The 21,992-nt window shown below is 42.8% G+C and overlaps 1 protein-coding gene across 3 annotated transcripts in view; it reads left to right on the forward strand.

Annotated features, from left to right (window-relative positions):
* The window catches only part of MAN1A2 (mannosidase alpha class 1A member 2), a 148,734-nt gene that overhangs the window by 61,639 nt on the left and 65,103 nt on the right, over positions 1–21,992 (forward strand). For all 3 annotated transcript variants that reach the window (XR_008732358.1, XM_055711043.1, XM_055711042.1), the window contains exons 4-5: positions 5,200–5,318; positions 7,720–7,800. Coding sequence is in view for 2 of the 3 variants with exons in the window: in XM_055711043.1 (XP_055567018.1) it covers positions 5,200–5,318; positions 7,720–7,800 (200 nt within the window). In the remaining variant the exon portion in view is untranslated. The remainder of the gene's footprint in view (positions 1–5,199; positions 5,319–7,719; positions 7,801–21,992) is intronic.

Consider the following 21,992-nt stretch of genomic DNA (forward strand, 5'->3'; position numbering starts at 1 on the left):
TCTCATGGAGCGTGATGCCGTATGGTGTGGAGCATCCTTACGGTCAGTCTGGGTCAGCTGTCATGGCTGTGTCCCCTCCCAGGCTCTTGCCCACCCACAGCTTATTCACTGTGGGGGGAATGGAGATGGGGAAGAAAGGGAAAAGCCTTGATGCTGTTCAAGCACTGCTCAGCAGCTACCAAAACTGATGTGTGGTGGGCTCTGGTTTAGTCACAAACCCAAAACACAGCACCGTGCAGGCTGCTGGGAAGAGAATTAACTCCATCCCACCAGAGCCAGTACACCTGCTCAGCCCTCGACTCGGGCTGATGACAGCTCCCATGGAAGTGTTTTTTGGAAGAATGAGGTTTGTGTGTGATGTCTACCTGTTGAAGAAAGGAGTAGGTATGGGCGACTTGTCAAATAACCAAAATTTCCATGAAGCACCTGTTTGATGACTTTTCAACTCTGAGTGCGTGGCTTCGGTTTGCTGGCAAAGTTTTATTGTGTTACCTTGTTCCTTGTTTACACAATGTGCCTGTGTCTCGAATTCTCAAAGTCTTCTCTGATCGTGATTGATCTGTGCTAGTTTGCGTGGGGTTTTTTTCTAGTACCTCACTGCTCCTAGTTTCTTCTGCTTCCACATAATAAACTGAGCAATGCAGTAGCTGGTATCAGGCTTTCCAAATCTCTCAGCTTATCATTATGGTGTAATGAAAAGGGGCTATTTATTTTCTTCATGTTCCTTTTGTCATGGAACACATGAAAACAATCTGTCTCCCCGTACTTTGATAGTCTCTTGTGAGACTTTAAAATGGTATAAATAAACGCGTTCTTCATCTAGCACTTTGGCATACCACAAGGATTTTAGATCGGGAGGCCATTTTTCTTTTAATGGCCCTGCTGTTTATACTTAGTCATATGATTTGCAGGATATTTCGCACTGTAGATTTATGTGCTGTCAAGTGAAGGAATTATTTGTCTGATCTCGGGAAGCTGAAGTCCAGCTAAATATAAATCTGAATTACTATTTTGCAGTCCTCTGGAATAATACTCTTGCTTAATGAGAGTGGGCATGATTTTGTTAATAGTTCAGCTATTTCACTGCTAAATTCCTTCCATTAGCTTATGATGGATGTTCTGTTTTATTTAGAAGAATGAGCGTTGCATTCATTACGCAAACTTCATTAAATTTGGAGCTCAATCAACTAGAACTATAATTATATGGAGAAGAAACTTCCTAATCTGACACTTGTAAAACTGAGCCCTTTTGGAATCGGTTACTATCTTCTGCAACACGACTGACCGAGCCTTTGTGTTGAGCAGAGGCAGACCCTGGGAGGAGTGCCTTCAGCTACGAGAAGTGTTATTTTCTGTTATAATTTAATTGTTTCATAGTCTTTTTTGCCACAATGAGACATCTGTGCTCTCTGTATCCAGAGCAATGATAGATCAGACTGGTTGAGGTGGTGTGTACTCCTATAAACATTTCATTGTTTGGAATTACTTTATTACTTTTCAAATGACACCTTGTGTCCCGGAAGACTGTATTTTTGTCCTTTAAGGCAAAATTTATGGATCTTAGCATAGTTATGAAAGGGGGGAAAAAAACCCCATACTATATTATGAATGGAAAATTATTTCTCTTTGTGATTTTAGATTGAATGGTTTGTATTGACATCAGGAGGAGGGACTGCAGCTGCCTATCCCTTGTAGTCTGTTTTCCCTGTGGCACCACATGTGACGAATGCCGGCCAGTGACCTCTGAGCACTTGCTGTTCCTTCCTGCTTTAGATGTCAGCTGATACTTGCTGGTAGTGCCAGGGCATCTGAAGGTAGAGGAAGACAGCTATGACAGCATCACTGCCTGTTCTGGTCAGGTTGTGGACCTCAGCAGATACAGAAGAACTCAGTGGAAGTTCTTACTTAGGAGCAAATTGATAATACCATCTGTTCCAGGTAGTCCTCCAAGAAAGAAGCTGAGAGCAATTAATTAATTTTGCTCTCTAACTCAGCCTAGTGTAGCTCACAAATGGTTTTCAGTTGTACCTGTCTTGCAACACGGGGCAGCCAAGGTGCTGCGTTATTGTCCCCTGTGTTGCCTTATGTCCAGTTCCACCCTCTGTTCTTGTAGGCACAAGGCTTCTGCGTTCTGGATTCTTCCCCCTCGGTGCCCAGAAGGGAGTCAGCTGGACCTGTGCTGCCTGGCTGACACTAAAGGAAGACGACTGGGTAGACAATCTCTTAAAAAATATTGACTTGTCATCTCTTAACCTTTTAGAAACGTGTTCAGCCAAAAAAGTTTAAAAGGCAAAGGTTGTTCTTCTGAGTCTTCCTCAAAGAAGTAGTGCTGGTGTGCAGTTAAGATTAGCTGCCATGTGTTTAAGAAGTAGAAGGAACAATAAACCAAATTTGGTTGAAATAGCCTATTTATGAAAGAAGAAAACCTAATAATTTATTATGGGTTGGGATACAAATGCTATCCTTGGGAGACCAGGGTAAGAAGTAGTTGGGCTCTCCCATAAAGTCTAGAAACTCTAACCATACCGATCTCCATCTCCGCAGCGGGCGTCGTGGCTGCAGGGACGGGGGCACGTGTGAGCAGGAGGGGCTCTGCTCGGTAACATTTCGTTGGACGTTTGTGCTTCTGGGAAAGGCAGACACAAAGGTGAAAGAAAGGGGCAAAAAGGCAGCGGGAGGGAGAGCTTCAACACATGGTTGGGGGGTGGCAGAGACAAAAGCTTGGAGTATGAACCTGTGCCGGTGACCCTCGAGGGTGAGAAACACTGAGCAAGCCTGGGTGGGCTGCCCCTGCAGCTGGAGAAGCCTGTGTGAAACGGGTTGTCATCAGTCCCTGTTGGGCACTTTTGGTTGAGGGGAGGTCTGTATGTTGAGCACTCGCTCAGTGCTGAGGTTGAAAGCAGGTTCCTGGTCTGTGTGATGGGGCTGGGGTTTCAGTCCCTGTGGGATGCATCAGGAAACCACGGAGGCGTTTGGGCAGCTCTGGAGAGAGCTCTGTCCCTGCAGTCCTGGCCTCTGCGCTCTCAGTCCCTGGGTGCATCTGTTGGCTTTGTGAGGTGGCAGAAATAATCACGGGCTTCTGCGTTTCCATGGCCCTTCTTCCACGGCTCTGTGCAGAGAACTCCGTGAAAAACATTCTTTAAATTTGTATTTTTTAAGATAGCTTCTGGAGGGCTGGAAAGCAGGTATTCTGGAGCCCACCATACTGCTGTCCCACCTTGCAGACACTTTGGTTTACTTCTGAGACCCAGAAAACTGTGGGTGACTTTACAGTGGGGTCTCAACTTCTCTAGCACGGTGGGGGATGCTGACCTGCCAGTCCATCCCCGTGCAACGTATTCTCCTCATCCCCTGCCAGCACTAGAATATGAGTGTTTACTGATGTGGTTATCACTGCATCTGACTATTAAGTTAGAAGGTTTTCATTTTTTGAAATTATTACAAGAGGAGCTTTCAGGATTTCCCAAGGCTGTGCGTCCCTGTTGGTTCAAACACCCTGTGTATTTGAAAATTTCCATCTATGTGGTTTAAATAAAGGAACAGAAATGACTTGGAGTGCCATAGCAGTATAACACATTCCAACTTCGTCAGAAATACCTTGTCAGCTAATCCTGAAGTTAGTCCATGTGTCATGGTCCAATTTGCATATTTTTGAAGTGATAAATTAGGTAACTGTCACATCATGCTTATGAAGAGGTGCGAAGTTGAGTGCAGCCTCCGTGCAGCACAAGCAGTGGGATTTGGCACTTGGCTGCAGGTGTTAAACCTTGCAGGGCACCACGCTGGATCCAGAGAGCTGGAGGTGTGCCTGGTGGCCAGTTTGTCAAAGGAGGTGTCTTTTAATTAAATCTTGTGACAGGTAGCGTGTTCCAATCTGTACTTGAATATTCTTAACACACCACTGACTTTAGGCTTTCCATATCTAGTTTAAATTAATTAAAACAGATGCACGGCTGTCTTTGAAGAAATTAGTAGGTGATTACTTTGTCATAGAGACTGTTTAATTTTTATTACTGGGGGGAGGAAATCCCTGAAAATGGAATTAAGTTTACTTGTAAGCGTTGGTCATTTACGTATGTGAAAAGAATGCAATGGAGGTGATGGCTTCATTCAGTTACTGTTATGCTTGAGAGAGAAAAAAAAATAAATCTCTAAACAGGTAAAAATCATTGTGGATTCCATTATGGATGAAGAGTACATTAAAAAAAAAAAACAAAATTGGCTTAACTTGTTAGGAGAATACTGTCATTAAATTGCTAATCATATAGTTATTGTGCTGTTTTATAGAGTGCTGGTGAGAGCAGTGAAATTCGGCTGCTTTCAGGGCGTAGGCAGTTCTCTGCGCTCCGTGACAATAGACCCTCGGCAGTTGTTGCTTTCCCCTGGCAGCAGAGACCCCAGCCCCCCGGGGCAGCAGCTGAGTGCGGGGTGGCCCGAGGGGGTGGGGGCTGGGAGGGGCGGTGGGTCCCCCCTCCATCCTCGTCCTGTCTGCTTGTGCAAACCGGGGAGTCGCTCCTCAGCCCTAAATTGCTGCTGTTTCAAGCGAATGGCGGTTTAGGGTGAAGCACCATTGATTTTTATTTGGCTTTAAGTGCTCCACACTAAATGGTGACGATTGAGGAGCCATTAGCAGCTCATCGTGTGGGTCCCTGCGGGGGGGATGGGAACAGCTGGGGGCTGCGGCTTCACCCCAGCCCAGCCAGGGCATCCCTGCGCTTCAGCCCGTGCTTCCCTGCCGAGGTGGCTTCCATAACTGCAAACCTGGGGAGGTTTCAGTGGGAAATGGGGAATGCAAGGCATTGCTGCAAGTACCGATTGCTTTTGTTGTAACACTTCTATCCTAGAATTCCCTATAGTTTTTTGAAGCTGAATGTCTTTTGTCCTTTTGTTTTGTTTGTGTGTCAAAGTACAGTTGCTCACGTTCAGGTTAGGAAAGCAGATGAGAAAGTTTTTTGTGTGTGTGTCTTTCTTTAGTCTTTTCTCCCCAGAAGCCAAACTGCCAGAGGACCAATGCTTTGGAAGAGAAGAGTGATCCCCCTTATGCTGCTGCTAATTCCTTGCTCATTTTGATTACTCTGTGCTGTTACCTTTGTAGTAACTTTGTTTTGCTACTGCTTGGCTTATTTTCTCATGCTTGTGATGTTTGAGAAAAGTAATGAAATGATAATTTGTAATAGAAATCCTTCCTTTCCTGTGTAGGAAACTCACAAATGGGTGCTACCATAGTAGATGCATTGGATACTCTTTATATCATGGGGCTTCACGATGAATTCAGAGAAGGACAAGAGTGGATCGACAAAAATCTTGATTTCAGTGTGGTGAGTAGAGCTTGGCCTAATCTTTCTCGAGTCCTTTTTGCACTGTTCCTCTTGGGGGGGGGGACAGGACACAGAAGGGGTCTTTCAGCTGGATCTTAAACTTACGATTTGAAGTATCAGATGCAAGCCGTAGTGAAGTTCTCAGTGTTTGTAACTTTATCTTGAACAAAAAAACCCCAAACACCCAACCTTTTCACACTTTAATTATAAGTAAAGATACATCTATATATTGTATTTTCAGAGTACAAATTGGATAATGGAAGAAAGGGAAAGTGGTCAGTGAGAGCTAACAGGGTCTCAGAAATGAAGGCAAGAAGGTGGAGCTTTACTTGCTGGTAGTGGTTGGAGATAGTGGAGCTGCAAAAGACAATTTCTTTCCAAACTACGGTGTATAAATGACTTAACAATACAATTTCTTCTTCTTTCCTGTCCTTAAGATGTTTTAACGTGATGAATGCCTCTTGGGTCACCTTGGTTTGCTGACAGGTTCTGAATCTGTCACAGGATGTTTCCAGTTGACCAGGCAGCATTTGGCATTCTTCATTGTGTGCAGAGTTTGGAAGTGTTAAATGGAAGAAATGGCTCTTTTATCCTTATTGATTACTGTCCTTACTACTATTTTGGGACTGTCACAGACTGACGGAATTTGTATTTAAGTCCTTGTACTTGTCCTGTGGTTCCAAAAATAATTTTCATTCAGTAATGCACAAAATGAAATGTAGGTATACAGTCAAAATTGGGCAGATGCTTCCCATTGTTTTTATATTACATCCTACATTTCAGAAATGAGGAGTCTGGATTTTTTTTTTTCCTTTTGTGTTATACATCAACTGTCTGGCAAACATTAAAAAATTTCTGTTCTGCTTTTTTCAGCTAGTGCCAGATAATTATTCAGTCTAAAACTGAAGACCCTAAATATATCAGAGACAGTGTAGACATAATGGTACCATTATGAGGGTGAACTAAATTATTTCTGTAACTCTTGTCTGATCCGAGGCAATCTCGATATAAATTTGCAAAATTAATCTAGGATTTGGGTGGAAGAAACTTGCATGACCCACTGGGGTTCAATTACAGCTTTCTGTGTATCAAAAGACATTTCTGGAGGTTAATGCCTTGCCTTATATATACACCAGACTTATTTCCTTATATGGTTTGAAGCTTATAAATAAATACTTTAATTTGCTCCTCTTGGATTCTTTTACTGGGAAATAGAAGTCATTGGTTTCAGTCTACACTGTACTGTTGCTTGTGTGATTCATGTCTTTAATAGGTATTAAGTGGAATCCTGTGGTGTATTGTTGATACTTTTCTTGTATCACCTGTATGTGAATGAAAATATGTCTCTTACTAAAAACCTTTATTTGGGAGTATTTCAAACTTCAGACTTCTAATCATCAGTGCTATTTGAGGAAAACTTTAAAGTATTTATATAATCTTTTAGAAATAAGTAATATGTGCAAAATGCATTTATTTTGGATACATGCAAAATGCATGATAGAACCACAGGTACCATAGAAATAGTGTGGAAGGAAAGACATAGCTACAAATACAATTTCGACTGTGTGCTACTTGGTGGGTCAGCTTGTACAGCGCACATTGTGGTGGCTTTTCTGGATAAAAGGAAGGAAGGAAAAGTCTCCCTTATCTCAAAATCTTCTAATAAAACTATATTCCTGTGTCTGATGGGTTGAATGAAGAGATTACGGGGCAGACAGATGGGGTGTGTCCAGGCAAAGGAGTCAGTGGGGGAACGGAGGGAGGCAGAAAAATGTTAAAACTATATAGTTCCTCTTAATTTTTCAGAGGACTGAGTCAAAAGGTACTGGTAAACTTAGCCCAAGGGTGTTAATGTGGAGGAAGGCAGTAAAATGGTTTAGTCTATTCAGTTTCTCAGTAGTCTTGCAGTAAATGTCATAACATTAAATATGTAAAGGCTGTTCCTAGACAGAGACTGTTAAAATGGAGCTCTTGGTAATTCAGATTAAGAAAGCGCATTACAAGAATTCTCTTAATTATTGTTCTACTTCATCCTGTAAACTCAGAAGATTTGTTGTTGTGCTTAAACGTAAAAGATGCTGAATCATGGAAATGTAAAGTCCTTGCCTTCTTTCTCACCATCCCCAAACAACTTTAGTTGCACTTTGTGGTAATAATATGATTAGAGAGCAGGAGAAAAAACTAATTTGATTTTTTAAAAAAAAAAAAAAAATCAGTTTAAGCTGTAACTAGAATTAACACTTGGTGTCATGAAGATGTGCACAGGAATGTCAGTATGGATCGAGATACCGAAACACTACAAACCTTTGATTGTGGATTGGCGTGCCTCTGCCTTGATGATTTTTTTTTTTCCTTCTTTGATTAGGGGGTTGGTTAATTATTTACTCTCTTTCTGTTCTAGAATTCCGAAGTGTCTGTCTTTGAGGTCAATATTCGCTTCATTGGCGGTCTTCTAGCAGCATACTACCTTTCAGGACAAGAGGTAAGGAGGCTGGAAGGTGTCTGTGAAATACTCTAGCAAATATTGCATATGAAGAATTTGCTAGAATCTTTGTTTCTCAGTAGTTTGCAACCTAATTTTACAGCAGCAAGTTGTCTAAAGTAACCAAATTCTTAAGAATATGAAATCTTTAAAGCTTGTTTCTGTGCAGGTCTCAGCCAGTGTAGCACCTTTTGTTAGAGCTTTAAAATGCATATTTTATCAAGATATTTTCAGAAAATACCCACTCAAGTAAACATCAGCCTGAAATGTCAAGTCACTAACTTCTCACGCCAAAATAGCTTGGTTTGTTTTGATATTCTGTAACTATGATGAAGAAAGAATAGTTTTGTCACTTATCCTACAAGGCTGTCGGTTTGCTTCACAAAAGCATTACACAATCTTCTTACCATTTTCTCAGTGACAAACTGAGAAATACCAAGCCAATTCTATCCTGCTCTTGAAATTTCTATTAAAAAAGATCATAAACTTATTCTTCTGAGCACTTATGCAAAGACATGCTTAGATTGAAACGATGCATATACCCAAAGACTTACAATCATAGCCTACTTCGGTCCGGCAGTAACGCTGCTCATAGCTCTTATTTCACCTACTTTAACAAGGCTGGAGCCCTACCCAACCTAAAGTCAAGGCTCTTCGCGTGTCTTACCAGCTACCTGTCTTTTGATCTATTGCCTGTGTCTTTGATTTATCTCGTTTTATCCTTTATTTTTCATGGCCCTTCTGTAGCCCGCTACCTAGAATATTAGGCTTTCAGCCATATTTCATGGCTTAAGGTTTGATAAGCGTCAAGGCATTCATATGTATCTTCCTTCTTTGTTTAGGGGAGCACCACATAGGTATCAAAAAGTTCTAGGGGATTTTTAAGACCTCAGCCCTTAAAATAACCAGGAGAAAACCCCATATTTGTTGGTTCTTTAGGTCTTTGGCATCATCCTGGGATCTGAATTTTCTCCTGGAGAAGTGTCTTCTCTTTGGAAGAGCAGCTTAGTGGCAAAGCAAAAATCCAGTGCTTATCTTGAAAGAAATTGCTAGTCGATTGTTCATCAAGTGTTACTGCTTCACTTCTTTAGCGTCCACACCCTCCAAGCCTTCCATCTGCAGAAGGTTCACCTGCAAGCCATCCTTTCTGCTACGGCGGCTTTGTGCGGTGCGTTACAGGAGGCCCAAAGGGAAGGAAGGCAGCGCACCATTTTGCCCCTCTCTTTCCTTTGTGGCAACTGAAGAGCCGGCTGGGTGTTTGTGGCAGTGAGCCCATCTGCCTTCCGGATCTGTCAGGCTTAGGGCTTCCATCAGAGCTCCCTCGCAGCTTGGTCAGGATGCCACCCTCAGAGGGTGGTGCTGGGCGCTGGGGTTGCTGGTCAGCCTTTTGAATCTGCTGCCATGGCACCGCTGCAGGTATACAGCCTTTGTAGCAGCCATCCCTTGTCTTGGAGTAGTGGTGAAGCTTAAGCTTGTTAGTTTACACTTTTGTCCTAACAAAAAAAAGAATAAAAATCAGCGGATGATCAGCCCAAATATTAACTTGAGGCAGCTTCTGCGTTTCATCTAGGTCAGCTTCATTAACCTACCAGTTTTCTTCGGAAGGCTCCCAGAACAGGAGCTTTCTTTTGCTGTCAGACATAACCAAGGACAAATGCTTGTGGTTTTGTTTCTGTAGCCAAGAAGCTTCCTGGAGGGCAGCCTGAGCCGTGTCAGCCTTGTGCCGAGGAGCAGCTGCCGTAGCGAAGCTGGAGCTGTTTGGTGTGGCCATGGTGGTGCGGCCTGTAGGAGCTCAGCAGCACGGTGAGGCACGCTGCCTTGCCAGAAATCTGTGTTTCTTTTGCTTGGAGCACAGATCACACTGAGTCCTGTGTGATCGCTGAAGCCTTCAAGCATTGAGTAGAGCGGTCCCACATGCTCTTTTCAGCTGGGAACGTTGATCCTGTCTCTGGGTAACTTACTGAGGCTGGAGTGTGCTCCTTGGAGTCCTCTACCGTGAGCATGAGACACCTCGGAGAAAGAGCAAAGACCCCATATCAGTAGCTGGGTTGTTTGTATAGATCAATACCACACCTCTGCACAAGCCCCTGAAAAGAACTTTTTTGCCCCAATATGCCTGTGGGTACAGCCAGACACCACCAAAACACGTGCTTTGCCTGCATTTGTGAAGCGGAGTATTTCTTTTCCTTCCAGTTGCTTCTAACCGCTTGGTAGAGTCAGAACAAGCTCCTTTGCTTAAGGACTTTTCATCACCACATTTCATTTCTTTCCTTCTTACAAAGCTTTTATCCTCTGGCTTTCCTAAATTTTGGCCACTGGGTTGACTTTTGTTTTTAGAAATATTTTTATGGCATCAGTCTCTCCAGTGGACTTCACATGCTTCATGACTTGTGGCAAAAAACTATTCCTGTCAAAGTGTTCATATGATTTTTTTTTTAATTATTTTCCAAAAGAAGAACTCCTAAAAAGTGTTCAAACTGAATTTCTCTCAAACTAGTGTGGCAGGTGGGGCTGCCTCTGGTACCTGAGAGACTGCTTCCGAGTTGGGTGGTTGCTCTGCAGTGTGCCGTGTGGGTAAGGCAAGGAAGGGGCCTTGAGGCTTTCCAGTAACTGAGCCCAGGAGATACCTGCCCCTGAGAACTTACTGGGCTTGGAAACAGGTTTGAGATGCCATTTCCAATCTGGTCTCCTCCCTTCTGTTCCCAAGGAGGGAAGGCTTTCCTCAGCCCGGGGCTGGGGCACGCTGCATTCAGCCATGAGAGCCACTCCTTAGCCCTGCTAAAGCAGGCGAGCCTGACCCCGCCGTCGGGGTGTTTTGCCTGGTCAGGTTGGGAACATGCACACGGGCTTATGCCCCTGGGGGGGTGTCTCTGCCTGCTGGTGGGTATCCTGCCTTTGTTCATCAGGCCATCGCTTGCTCATATCCCTGTCCTGTGCCTTCGTGACATTCCAGTCCCCATCTCCCTTCCTCCAAGCCCCTACTTCCGTAAGACTGTCGCTAGATACTGCTTTAGAAGGTTTTCATACTAATTTCCATACTTCTGATGCCTTGAAAAATTGGTCCTGTACAATGAACAGTCTGCTTGGAATGAATTCTGGTTTTCCCCTTTTAGTTTATATAAATTCTGCTTAGGTCTGCAACAAGAGTTACTGCTACTTGATGACAGTTCTAAAAGATGTTCTTATTTCATTTTGACTTCTGTCGCTCAGTGCTGGTAAAGAAGCTGTAGTGACAACTATAAAAGAAAGTGTCCAAGACTCAGTTATGGAAGTTCAATCATTAAGTGGTCTCATCTGGAGAATTTGCTTGTCAGTGTGCTTTATCTATATGCTTTTGCCCTTTGTATGGAGAGGATAATTGTGCTTGGTAGGATTTTACCAGATTATGAATCGTAATGGTAGATATTGATCAGTTTTTAAATACAGCTGGCTATTAGTTTAGGTTTTGGTTTAGATTTTTAATTTTTTTCTTCATAAATTGTCCTGTTTTTAATGCTCTTACTAGAAACATGTTTTTAAAAATTAGCATGACTCTGGTCTCCATACTCTATTTCAGCTGTCGTGTTAGTGGTATTACTCAGAGGAGCATCAACTGTGCTCGTGGTTTTAATGATGCTGGTTACTGGTGATGGTAAAATTTTAAACCTTTTGTGTTAAGATCGTGGGTGTTGCTGTCACTTCTTGCTGTAAGAGTTCCTTCTCACTGCAGTAGATGGGGGAATAGTGAAACGGAGCTTAAAAAAAAAAAAAACAAAAAACTGCTGTTTTTAGCAGCTGACAACTTGGCTTGAAATGCTGCAGGCTTGTCCTGTCTGGTGTTGAGTCACAAGCCTTTTTTTGTGGAACACGACACCTGTGAATTTTTTAGCAGCTCAGCCTTTTACATGTGGGGATTTCTGCTGGGCTTCCTCAAGTGATGAGCATGAAAAGCTGAAGTTTGAGGAGGATGAGTTTGCATGTCCCTCTGGCCAAATGTCTTGGTTGTCTTGCCTCACTGTACCTTTCTGTTGATGTAGAGACAAAACAGTTTCTCTGCCTAACAGACAGTGCTCCTGATTTGAGGAAAATCACCATCTTTTTTTCCATTTTTCCATGTCAGAATGCTTTTTGGATAGAAGAAAATTAAGGTATGCTTGTGAAACTCAACGCTGTGTAAAACCTGCCTGTGCGTTCTGTTTCAGTCTGCTTGATCTGGAAGAGCACTGAGGTTTCCCTGGTGGCAGGGCAGGTCGGTCTGCAGCCTGGGAGGCCCTGGATTAAATCCTCTGCACAAGGAGTTCTTCCGGGCTGATGGTGGACGGGCCATCTGGTGTCTGGCTAGGTGTATATTTATCAGGTCGAAGAGTGTGCCTTCTGTCTCAGCTCCTACATCGCAGTGAGGTCCCAGTCTGTCATTGCTTTTGAGATTCTTGGGGATTTTTTTTAAGCTTTGAACCTGTGCCTTTTGTCCAAAGTATATTATTGAAATATATAATGAATATATGCTAAAATAGTGGAATATAGAGTCATAGAATGGTTTCGGTTGGAAGGAACCTTTAAACGTCATCTAGCCTAACTCCCCTGCCATGGGCAGGGGCACCTTCCACTAGACCAGGTTGATCAAAGCCCCATCCAGCCTGGCTTCCAGGCATGGGGCATCCACAACTCCCTGGGCAACCTGTTCCAGTGTCAGCACCCTCACCGTAAAAAAAAAAAAAATTTCTTCCTTATATGTAGTCCGAATCTACCCTCTTTTATTTTAAATCCATTACCCCTTGCGCTATTGCAGCAGACCCTGCCAAAAAGTTCACCCCATCTTTCTTACAAGCCTCATTAGGTAATGAAAGGCCTCTATAAGGTCTTCCTGGAGCCTTCTCTTCTCCAGGCTGAACAACCCCAACTCTGTCTGACTGCCCTCGTAGGAGAGGGGCTCCAGCCCTCTGAGCATTTTTATGGACCTGCTCCAACAGGTCCATGTCTCCTTTTGTACTGGGGACTCTAGAGCTGCATACAGTACTGGGGACCCCAGTACAAGTGGGCTATACTGTATATTGGATTATTATTATTATTATTAAATTATACTGTCAAACCAAAGAAAGAAAAAGAGACTTGATAAGAAGTGGAGGAAAAAAGCGTGAGATCTCCTGAGAGTGCTGGGTGTGCAGGCAGGCTCTCTTCTGTTCTGCTGTGTGCCAGAGCTTTCTGCCTAGTTTCCACTGAGCAACCAATACAAAGTGTTTACTTCACTCATTATTCCTTCTTAAGCTGTACGTTAATAGGTGTTATCTCTGTGTACCAAAATCTCTAAATGGGAAATGCAAGGTTCATTGTTTCTGTACCCAATCAGGAGCTACTAATTACATATTTTTGCAGATAAAGGGTTTAGGAGAGTTGCTTTGAAAGTGGATGAGAGCCGTATCGTGAGAACTAGGCACTCCTTTTCTCCATCCCAGGTTATGATAGAATGGATAAAATTTCTACATTTTGCATTTTGATCGAAAAGGAAGCACGATCTTATGTTAAGGTGCGTGGACTGCAAGTTTTCCACCTCCTGAGTTCACAAGCACCCCTGTGCTTCCCGTTTGCTGTCTGTCAAATGGAGTTAATGGGCCTCGTTAACGTGCTGGCAGTGAAGTATGTAATGACTTCTGATCTGAACCGAGCCAGGCTGTTCCTTGGCAATCCCTGCAACAATCCTTTAACTTTTGCAGGGACTAGGCATGGCATTCGTCATGCTGGGGGCTGGGGGGAGCGATGACACTGTGACATAGTTGGTAACAAAAATAAGTAGAAATGAAATGTTCTGTATACCTAGTCTGGAGTAAACATTGAGTGTGGCAGTTTAGGATGAAAATCATCCTTACATGAATTAAAATAAACAAAAAAACCCTAAAAAAAACCCCAAACCCCAAATGAAAAGGCAACATTTCTTTGTGTTTGCATTAATAGATTTGTCTTCTCTTATGCATCATCCTGGCACAAATCCATTTTTTGTCTTTAGCTATGAATCCACTTTTTTTATAGTTTTCAATGATGCCTATCAAGGCATTCTTTAGCATTTTCCCTAGAACAGTACGTTCCTTTATGTTAATTCCCTAAACTTACTGTATAAAGGTGTTTTGTGTTCATCTTTCACTTCTTACCTAATACTAATGAAATAAAATATCTTGATATCACTCTTGTATGTAAGAGCATCAGGATGGAAATGGTTAACGAAAATATCATGTATATACAGAGATCAGAACAAGAGCTTGCATTTCACAAAAAAAGGATGCTATTGCAATGTACACTTTTATTATTGGAGCTTTCTGTTCATACAGTCTTGAAAAAATCTCTTTCCAGGGAGGTTCCTCTGTTACTTGGAAATCGGCTGGATTTTATAGCTGATTTCTCAGGATGTGGTTTGAGAAGTCTTTCATCTCCCATAGCGTCTATCCAGTTCTCAGAATTAAGACTTTGTTCAAGATCAGTTGTGTTTGGTGCTTGCTTCTTCACTGAGTAACATGAGGTTTTCTCTTTACTTTGTTGCTATTGGTAAATCCTTCTTTTCAACACATTACCTAATTGCTCTTTATTGGGTGTATGATTGGTTACATGTTCTTCTACTTCTGTCACATTTGTGGATCTGGGACTTTTTTGGCATCAATGTAGCTGATACTGCTTTCCAAGGAAGGCCAGGAGAGCTGCTTTGTAAAATCGCTGCCTGTCCAAAGTGTTCAACTCGTGGCACATAAAAGCAACAGCCAGGCAAGCGGTAAGAATGAGTGGCACAGAGATCTTTCTGTGTTAATGCTGAAACAGCAAAGCTTGCCAGCAGACCCCGCAGCTGGAAGTTACAAAGTCGATCCATGATGAGTGTGCCTGAATCTCATATCTGTGAGAGTAGGGTACCAGGAGATCAGGAATTACTATGTCCTCAAGGCTTAGGACAGCAAGATGTCTGTCAGAACCTGATGTAGGGTACACACTGGAATCTTCGGCAGAAATGGCATTTTCTCGTTTTCTCATGGTGTGCTGAATCAAATGTTCGAAAAGCTCTAATTTCTATTATGCTGTCCCCACGCCTGGTTGGTAAGGGAGCAGGAAGTACAAGTAGGACATCACAGACCAGCTATGCCAGCTGAAACAAGCTGCAGCTCTTCATATCGGTTATGTCAACCTCTTTGAGCTCGTAAAGGCAGATGGAGATTTCCTACAGCATCTTGCAGGATCTCCAGCCCGCTGTTCCCCATTTCTGAAGACCATCCAAAAGATGGCAGTGATGCTGAACCCTGCCAGGAGCAGTTTCTTCACTTCAAGCCTTTGTGGAGACACTGTAAATTAACTTTCTGCTGTCCAAACAGGAGTTTGTTCAAGGAAGGAGAGAGACAGCTGCAGAGCCCAGGCAGTGCGTACATGCAGAGTAATCCTGTAATTAAACACACTATATGATCATAGGAGCAATAAAGCATAAACAAGATAAAGAGCAGTGTTGCCATGTTTTTGCAAACAGAGAAGATAGCAGCGCTGATTGCTGTAACTGTAAAAAAAGCCGAAGATTTTGAACACACATTTGATGAATGCGCTTCTCCTTGACAGCTGCTGCCCAGTAGCTCCCAGCAGTGACTGCACCCACTGCTGGAATGACTGTGACACTAGTACCACATGCCAAATGCCTGTCCGACTTCTTGAGGTATAGATAAAGTCCAGATTTTTGAGCAAATCTACAGGAATCTTTTCACAGTGATCCCAATCATAGGCATGTCCACTGTCTCTGGATACTGTGACATCTCCCCTGAGGCTTAATAATCCTACAGTACAATTTATTCCCTGGAGCTCTCAAAGAAGTTGCAGTTACCTTTCCTGGATGAGGCCCATGCTATCGCCATCATCCTCACCGAAGAAGGAAGATGACATAAGGCTGAGAAAGGTGAGTTTCTGATGGGGCTGGCACCAGCAAGGCTGGCTATCCCTGCTCTTCAGGAGAAGGGACTAAGAAGCAGTAATATCATCCCATCTCTGGGGTAACTTCAGGTCCAGTTTGCTGAGTCAGCATTTGCAGAAGAAACAAGAGCAGCAGGAGGCAAAGAAGCAGTGCCACTGTCTTCCAGCTGTTCTCCATGCTCTGGGACTTCTTACTCCTCCTTTGTTTCAAGAAAGTGTCTCTTTCCAGAGTGACTGGGCGTGCTTCCTTGTTACTTGGCAAGTCCTAGCCAAGCAGGAATGAGCCCCGTCCACTGATTGTTGTGGCGTTATCTGCATTTACCCAACTGAGGATGGATTCTCCTGCCTTTGTGTCAAGTCTGCCCCTGCCCCATTGCTACAGCCTCACCCTTACCTGTGACACAGTGTGGCTCGCCATGGTGGCAAGCCCTCATTGCCATGGACATCTTCCATGGTGTGACCCGGTGGGGTGGGGAAACTCCTTCAAATAACAGCTCTTCTCATAGTCCCACCTCTCCCCTTGGCTCTGTGAATTGGAAGGGGGAGTCCTTTGCTAGTAGAGTTTCACTAATAAACCTTCCTGCAGTGTGTGGTACCTTCATAAACTTTCAGCCTTGGTTAAGGATTTTGACGTATCCTCTGCATTATTTTCTGTGCTCTCATGTTCCATGTGTGAGGAGTTGGGCGAGATGCCGTGTATACGGAGAGCGGAAAATAAAATCCTCTAATGTTGAGAGAGAGAGTATCTGGGGCAAGCATAGCCAGGGTGGAGAAGGCGGGATGCAAAATGCATGTCATTGCCAGGAGGCTGAAGGGATGTAGTTAACTGAGACCAAGAGAGTCAGAGGAATGTGGTGTTACATGGATTTCTTTTGTTTCACTGCAGACTTTCTTTCAGGTGCCTGGATTATATTGAAATTAAGATAAATCCTTTAAATGTGTGGGCTTCCCCTGCTTTTTTGAGCTTTGCCTTTGGGAAGCTTGATTCTTTCAGCCTTAATAACCCAGGGCATGAAAACTAACTCAGGTTGAAAATGTATTTAATGGAAATTTTGATTTGAAGGAATTTAAACATGACATCACTTCTTGTAGTTGATGTTTTGCATAACTTGTGTCTTTCTGTATAGGCAAGAGCTTTATTTACATCTTTTTCTAGTCTTTCTTCTTTAATGCTCGTTTTGAGGGGGAAGCCTATTTGTTTTCTGATCCTCAAGAAGTCTTTGCTTGTTTTGATATGCTTGTGCCGTGTTCGGGTTTTTGTAATTGTATCAGGGGCTCTAGAATGCATCTTCTCAGGGGGTGGCTTTGGTATGGGTACCCCCCAAAGCGGTGTGTGTGCCACTGTAGCTCAGTGCTGCAGCTCCTCCGTTCCAGCTGGGAGATGGGCGGTAGGTTGCGGGTGCTTGGGGGGTATAGCCCTGTCCTGAAAATCCATGGGATACCAGCCCAGCCAGAGGGGAGGTCACAGGGGAAGAGCTGCTCATCACTCCTACCTTCTGTGCAGGAGCTTTGGCAGATGGCTCACAGCTTTATAGGCACCCAGGAGGAACCTTCTAAATCTTCCCTGTAAAATTCTTCGGCATGTGCTCCGTGAAGGTTTATGGTATTCTTGGGAGGGTCTGTGTTACCATGCTAGTTTCAGACATCAATAATTGCATAGTGGAAGGACTTAAGGATAAAAATACTGGAGATATTCACTGGATTTGGGGTGCTTCTGTAAACAGAAGTGTGGTTTTACCTTTCCTCAGCAATTAGTGTTCTGAGTGCCTGTGGTCCTCCCAGACTGGAGTCCTTAAAACTTCTGGAAATCTCACATGATGAACCACAAAAAGGAATGGTACAGTTAGCAGGGGTCCCTGAAAACTGGGATGGAACTAGCATCTCACAGGGGTCTATAATGAAACCAAACATCGAGGCCACGGCTTCTGGGTTCCTCCCCCCAGAGGTTGGGCCACAGCTGTTTGCAGCACCATTCAGGGGCTGTTCCCAGTTCTTGCCTACGTTCTGGTTTGACTGAGAGGGCTAGTTAAGTGATACGTGCTTTGCCTAGATCGTTTGTTAGCAGTCCGTAAAGATTTTCAGGGCGTGCAGGAGTTAACCCCGTCTTGCCTTTAGAGCAACAAAGCATCATCATCGAAGCATCAGCATTGTGGAGATGGAGAGAGTGCACAAGCCACCTGCTGACTGCTTGCTTCCCCCGCCATGAAGTGGAGCTTCACAAATCATTAGAACTCCTAGTGTGACTGACAGAGGCAAATAAAATATTCCTGCTAGCAATAATGCATGGAAGGACAGGAGCCTGGAGGTGGGTAGAGGGTCAGTTGTATGGCACACGTGGTCGTGCTTGAGAAACAGCATCAAGTAAGGAAAACAAAGTGAATATTATTCTACCTGCTGCTGTGTGATGGTGGCAGGAGGACACTTACACCATTATGACAGTGTGTTCTTGTCTGCTGATGACTTATTAATACAATAAAAAGGGTGGCTTATTGTTGAATAAAGTTATTTAGGGTATTTGCAATATAAGAAAAATTAATGATTTACTTTTGCCAGCCTTAGATATAAAGCAGTTCCTTTACATGATTGTCTTCCTCATCTTTATAAACACCATCAAAGCAATATATCTTTCTGGGCAAAATAATAATGTAATTCACATGGATAAACCCAGCCTGAAATCTCATTTAAAGCAGAGAGCGAGGGCTGTTAAGTACCTGATACTCTGTTAACAGATAATTGAACTAATCCTTCCCAGGAAACTGGCAGGCAGCATCTCTTCTGTTCAGGAAGATTCTTTAATCAGATTGTTATGTATACCAATGGATGTCCCCAACAACTGACCTAAATATATAAAGTATAGGTCTTCAGTAAGCAAGGCAACGTATTTTGTGAACTGGTTCATCTTCCAGTGAAGATGAGATTTCAGTTTGCTGCCAGGAGATGAGCAGCTTGTTCATAAGTAGTTGTGACAGCTCACTGGTCTCTTAACAGGACACAGCCTGAAAAAAAAAAAAAAAAAAGTTTTTTTTTCCCCCCTTGATCTTTAAAGCATTGTTGCATACTGGGTATTGCCAGTACTCACTGCAGTGCAGCGTGTAATCCTTGTGCGGTTTGTTTACCACACTTGTAGTAAACTCTTTCTTGGATGGCAGATGACACATGGCCCAATTTACTGCTGCATCTTGGTACCACACAGCGCCCGAAGAGGAGGAAAGAAGGGGAAAACTGACTTTGCAATTTTGCTTCCTCTAAGTCTGATTGGAAATAGGTTTGCCTGTTAGTATGACCTGCTTTAAACTGGTAGAAATAAAGGACAAGGTATTTTGGCAATAGAAAATACAATAGCCATGTAGTGGTAGCCACTCTGAAAGCTCACTCTTTGGTCCAGTTCCTGTAGAGGGCTATAAAAGCTGAGCAGGTGTTTTGTAACTACTCACATGTGTCTATCTCCTGATGACCACGACTGTTAGTTTCTGGCTCCCTCTTCAGTCATGCTGATGCTGATGGGCACCAGTGACAGCAAGCACAGTATCTTACCTTGTTATTACATTGGTTTATTGGCATTGCTGTTGACACAGTGACACGTTAATTTCTACCTGCTGAGTTTTCCTGTGTTCGTTCTCCCTAAGTTAGTGTCTGCACTGAGGGTTTTCGTGCTCGGCGTGATGTAGGAGAGGGAGTATGGCATTCTCTTTTTATCAACCAAAACCACAGTTCTTCCAGCAGGATTTTTTTTTTTCCCCACTTTAAAAAAAACAAAAATGCAACTTTGGATGTGATACCACTTTAAAACCCAGGCGTCTTTGGTTGGTTTTGCCTTTTGGAACTTGTTTTCATTCAGTGCTGACTGTTATGTTTTCCTCTTAGAAAGCAGTTTGAATATTAAAAAGTGCTTAGACAAGAACAGGTAGTGTGAGGGAAAAAGAAATGCCATGAATGCTAAAGCAAGGCTACTAAAAACTGGCAAAAATATTAACAAAACTCACGTTGCCTCTAATGACATGCGCAGCTATCCCATGGTAAAGGTGGTGAATTCTTCTGCTCTCAGGAATCAAAGGGATGCTGTCTGCAGTAGTGTTGCTACCATTTATGAGTTTGATTATCAGCAAACAGATTTATAAGGAAATTACTAAGAAGCTCTCTAGCCCATTAACATTTATTTTTTAATTCAAGATACAAAATTGTGGATGCGTTCTCTTGGTTTAGGCACTTAACTATGTGTTCAGGAAAGGTCCTTTGAGGTGACCTACGGGTCGGTGAGCCAGTTCATCTGGTTTCACTCCTCCTCCCCATCCTAGAAATTCACTTAATGGAAAATCAGAGATCATCAGTATAGTAGTGCCTTGACGATAGAAATCTTCTCATAAGAATTCATAGCTGACTGTAGATTTGCTCATGGTGAGATGGCTAATAAATAGAAAACTTCAGCAGAATTGAATCAGTTGTTCAGCCTAGCCTGTATAAATTACATCCATTTTAATGTTGCCAAAGGTGTAGACACAGGCTCCGTGTTACAGGAACAACCAACCCACGTTGGCCAGACTGACACGGGAACAGAACAAGGGGATGTGTTTTGAGTAGCTGCGGCTTTGAAGAGTACGTGGCCCTGCAAAAGGCAAGCAGCTCCCTTTGAATTTCTGGTATGAAATTCTGTGGCAAAAGACCTGTGAGCATTTGGGTTTATAAATAGGAGATTTGAATATGAGGAAGGATTTATTTCTTTATAAGTCTATGAATAAAGGGCCAGTGCTGGTATGCTGCAGACTTCTTGGTAATCCCATTCTTAAAAGGTTGTGTAAAACCAGAAGTGGTGGTAGAAAATGATGAGAAGGTAGAGGACCGAGAGTTACCTCTCCTGGACATCTGTGGTGTATGACTCAATCCAGATACATCTCTGGAAGAAACGTTTCACTCAAATACTACTTACTGATGTAATTATAAAGGTAACTTGGTAATTAAGCTTTATACAGATGGTCTGATGAGCATTTTTTAATTTTGATTGCATGGTATAAAAGAAGAAATTTGTTGTCTTATGTTTCTGGCCTTGAGTTCTATAAATTATGCGGCAGGAGTTTAGGGTATTTATCTCACCATTTTTCAAAATAAATGTTTGGTTTTTCAAGTGCCTTGCAGAATTTATGCAGCTATGAAGATTCAGTGCTTACTAATTCATTGCTCATAGCTTTTGTTTGTCGACTAATTTTCTGTCAGAACTTGGTTCTCCTATATATACATGTATATAAACTGTAGATAAGCTAAATGTATTTGTAAATCTGTGAAAACAAGCCAGTTCATCCGCTTAGAAAAACTGCACAAAACGTTATTTACTCACTTTCATCGGGTGCAGTGTAATGTACTTTGCATCTGACATAGTGGAAAGGATATGTTTTTGAAGGTGTATAAGCTATGTGGTTTTAATTTTTTTTTCTAGACTCTCTCTCCCTGATTTTTGCATTCTGATCTTTGAGATCATACTGAAGGGAGGAAGGAGGCTGTGTGTAGTGAGTGCACATAGTGTGAAACAATATGTAATTTCATCTCTGTGTAACTTTTTCTGTAAAGGCAAATACTGTCTAAAGGCGGGGACTGAGTCATTTCTGGCAAAGTCTAAAGGGGAAATCAAGATTAATTTAAAATTGAAAGCTTGGCAGCACATTCAAGAGAAACAGGAGACAGGAATAACTGAGAAAGTAAGCAAATTGATACAATAAGCACAGAACTGAAGGGCAAAAAGATGACATGGCAGAGAAAAATACAGGGGAAATTAAAGAGATATTAGACATGAGGGGAGAACATGTTAGGAGCAGGTGTTACAAAAAAAAAAGCCAGTGCCAAAGAGATTAGTATCAGAAGGCAGGTATTTTTTTATTGCATGAAAATGATTCTCATAAGATTTGCAAGTATAGCACGGAAGGCTTAATTACTTAACTTCTGAACCATTTCTTAGGGTTTGTAATACAGATTTTCCTTTTTAAAAACCATAGAGAGATTGGATCTTTGGTTGGGTTGGGACCTTGAGGAGCTTAATGCAGCCCGTTACTCAGCTCAGTAGAACAGCTGGTAGTACCAAAACACCAAAGATCACAGATTAATTAAAAAACCTCCCAAGTTTCATTTTTTTGCCATTTGCTTTGCCTGGATGTATTTGGCTACAGGGGCATGTTTGGAGGCTGATGTGTTAGGGTCAGCTCTGGCTCCTACTGGTACGTTCTGGAGATGAAGCCGCCTTTGCCTGTCGGTTCCCCAGGATGTTTCTCATACTCCTGTTCCGTACAAGTACCCTCTTGGCACTC

The sequence above is a fragment of the Falco cherrug genome, chromosome 5 (assembly GCF_023634085.1).
Source record: "Falco cherrug isolate bFalChe1 chromosome 5, bFalChe1.pri, whole genome shotgun sequence".
NCBI classification, from domain to species: Eukaryota; Metazoa; Chordata; class Aves; order Falconiformes; family Falconidae; genus Falco; species Falco cherrug.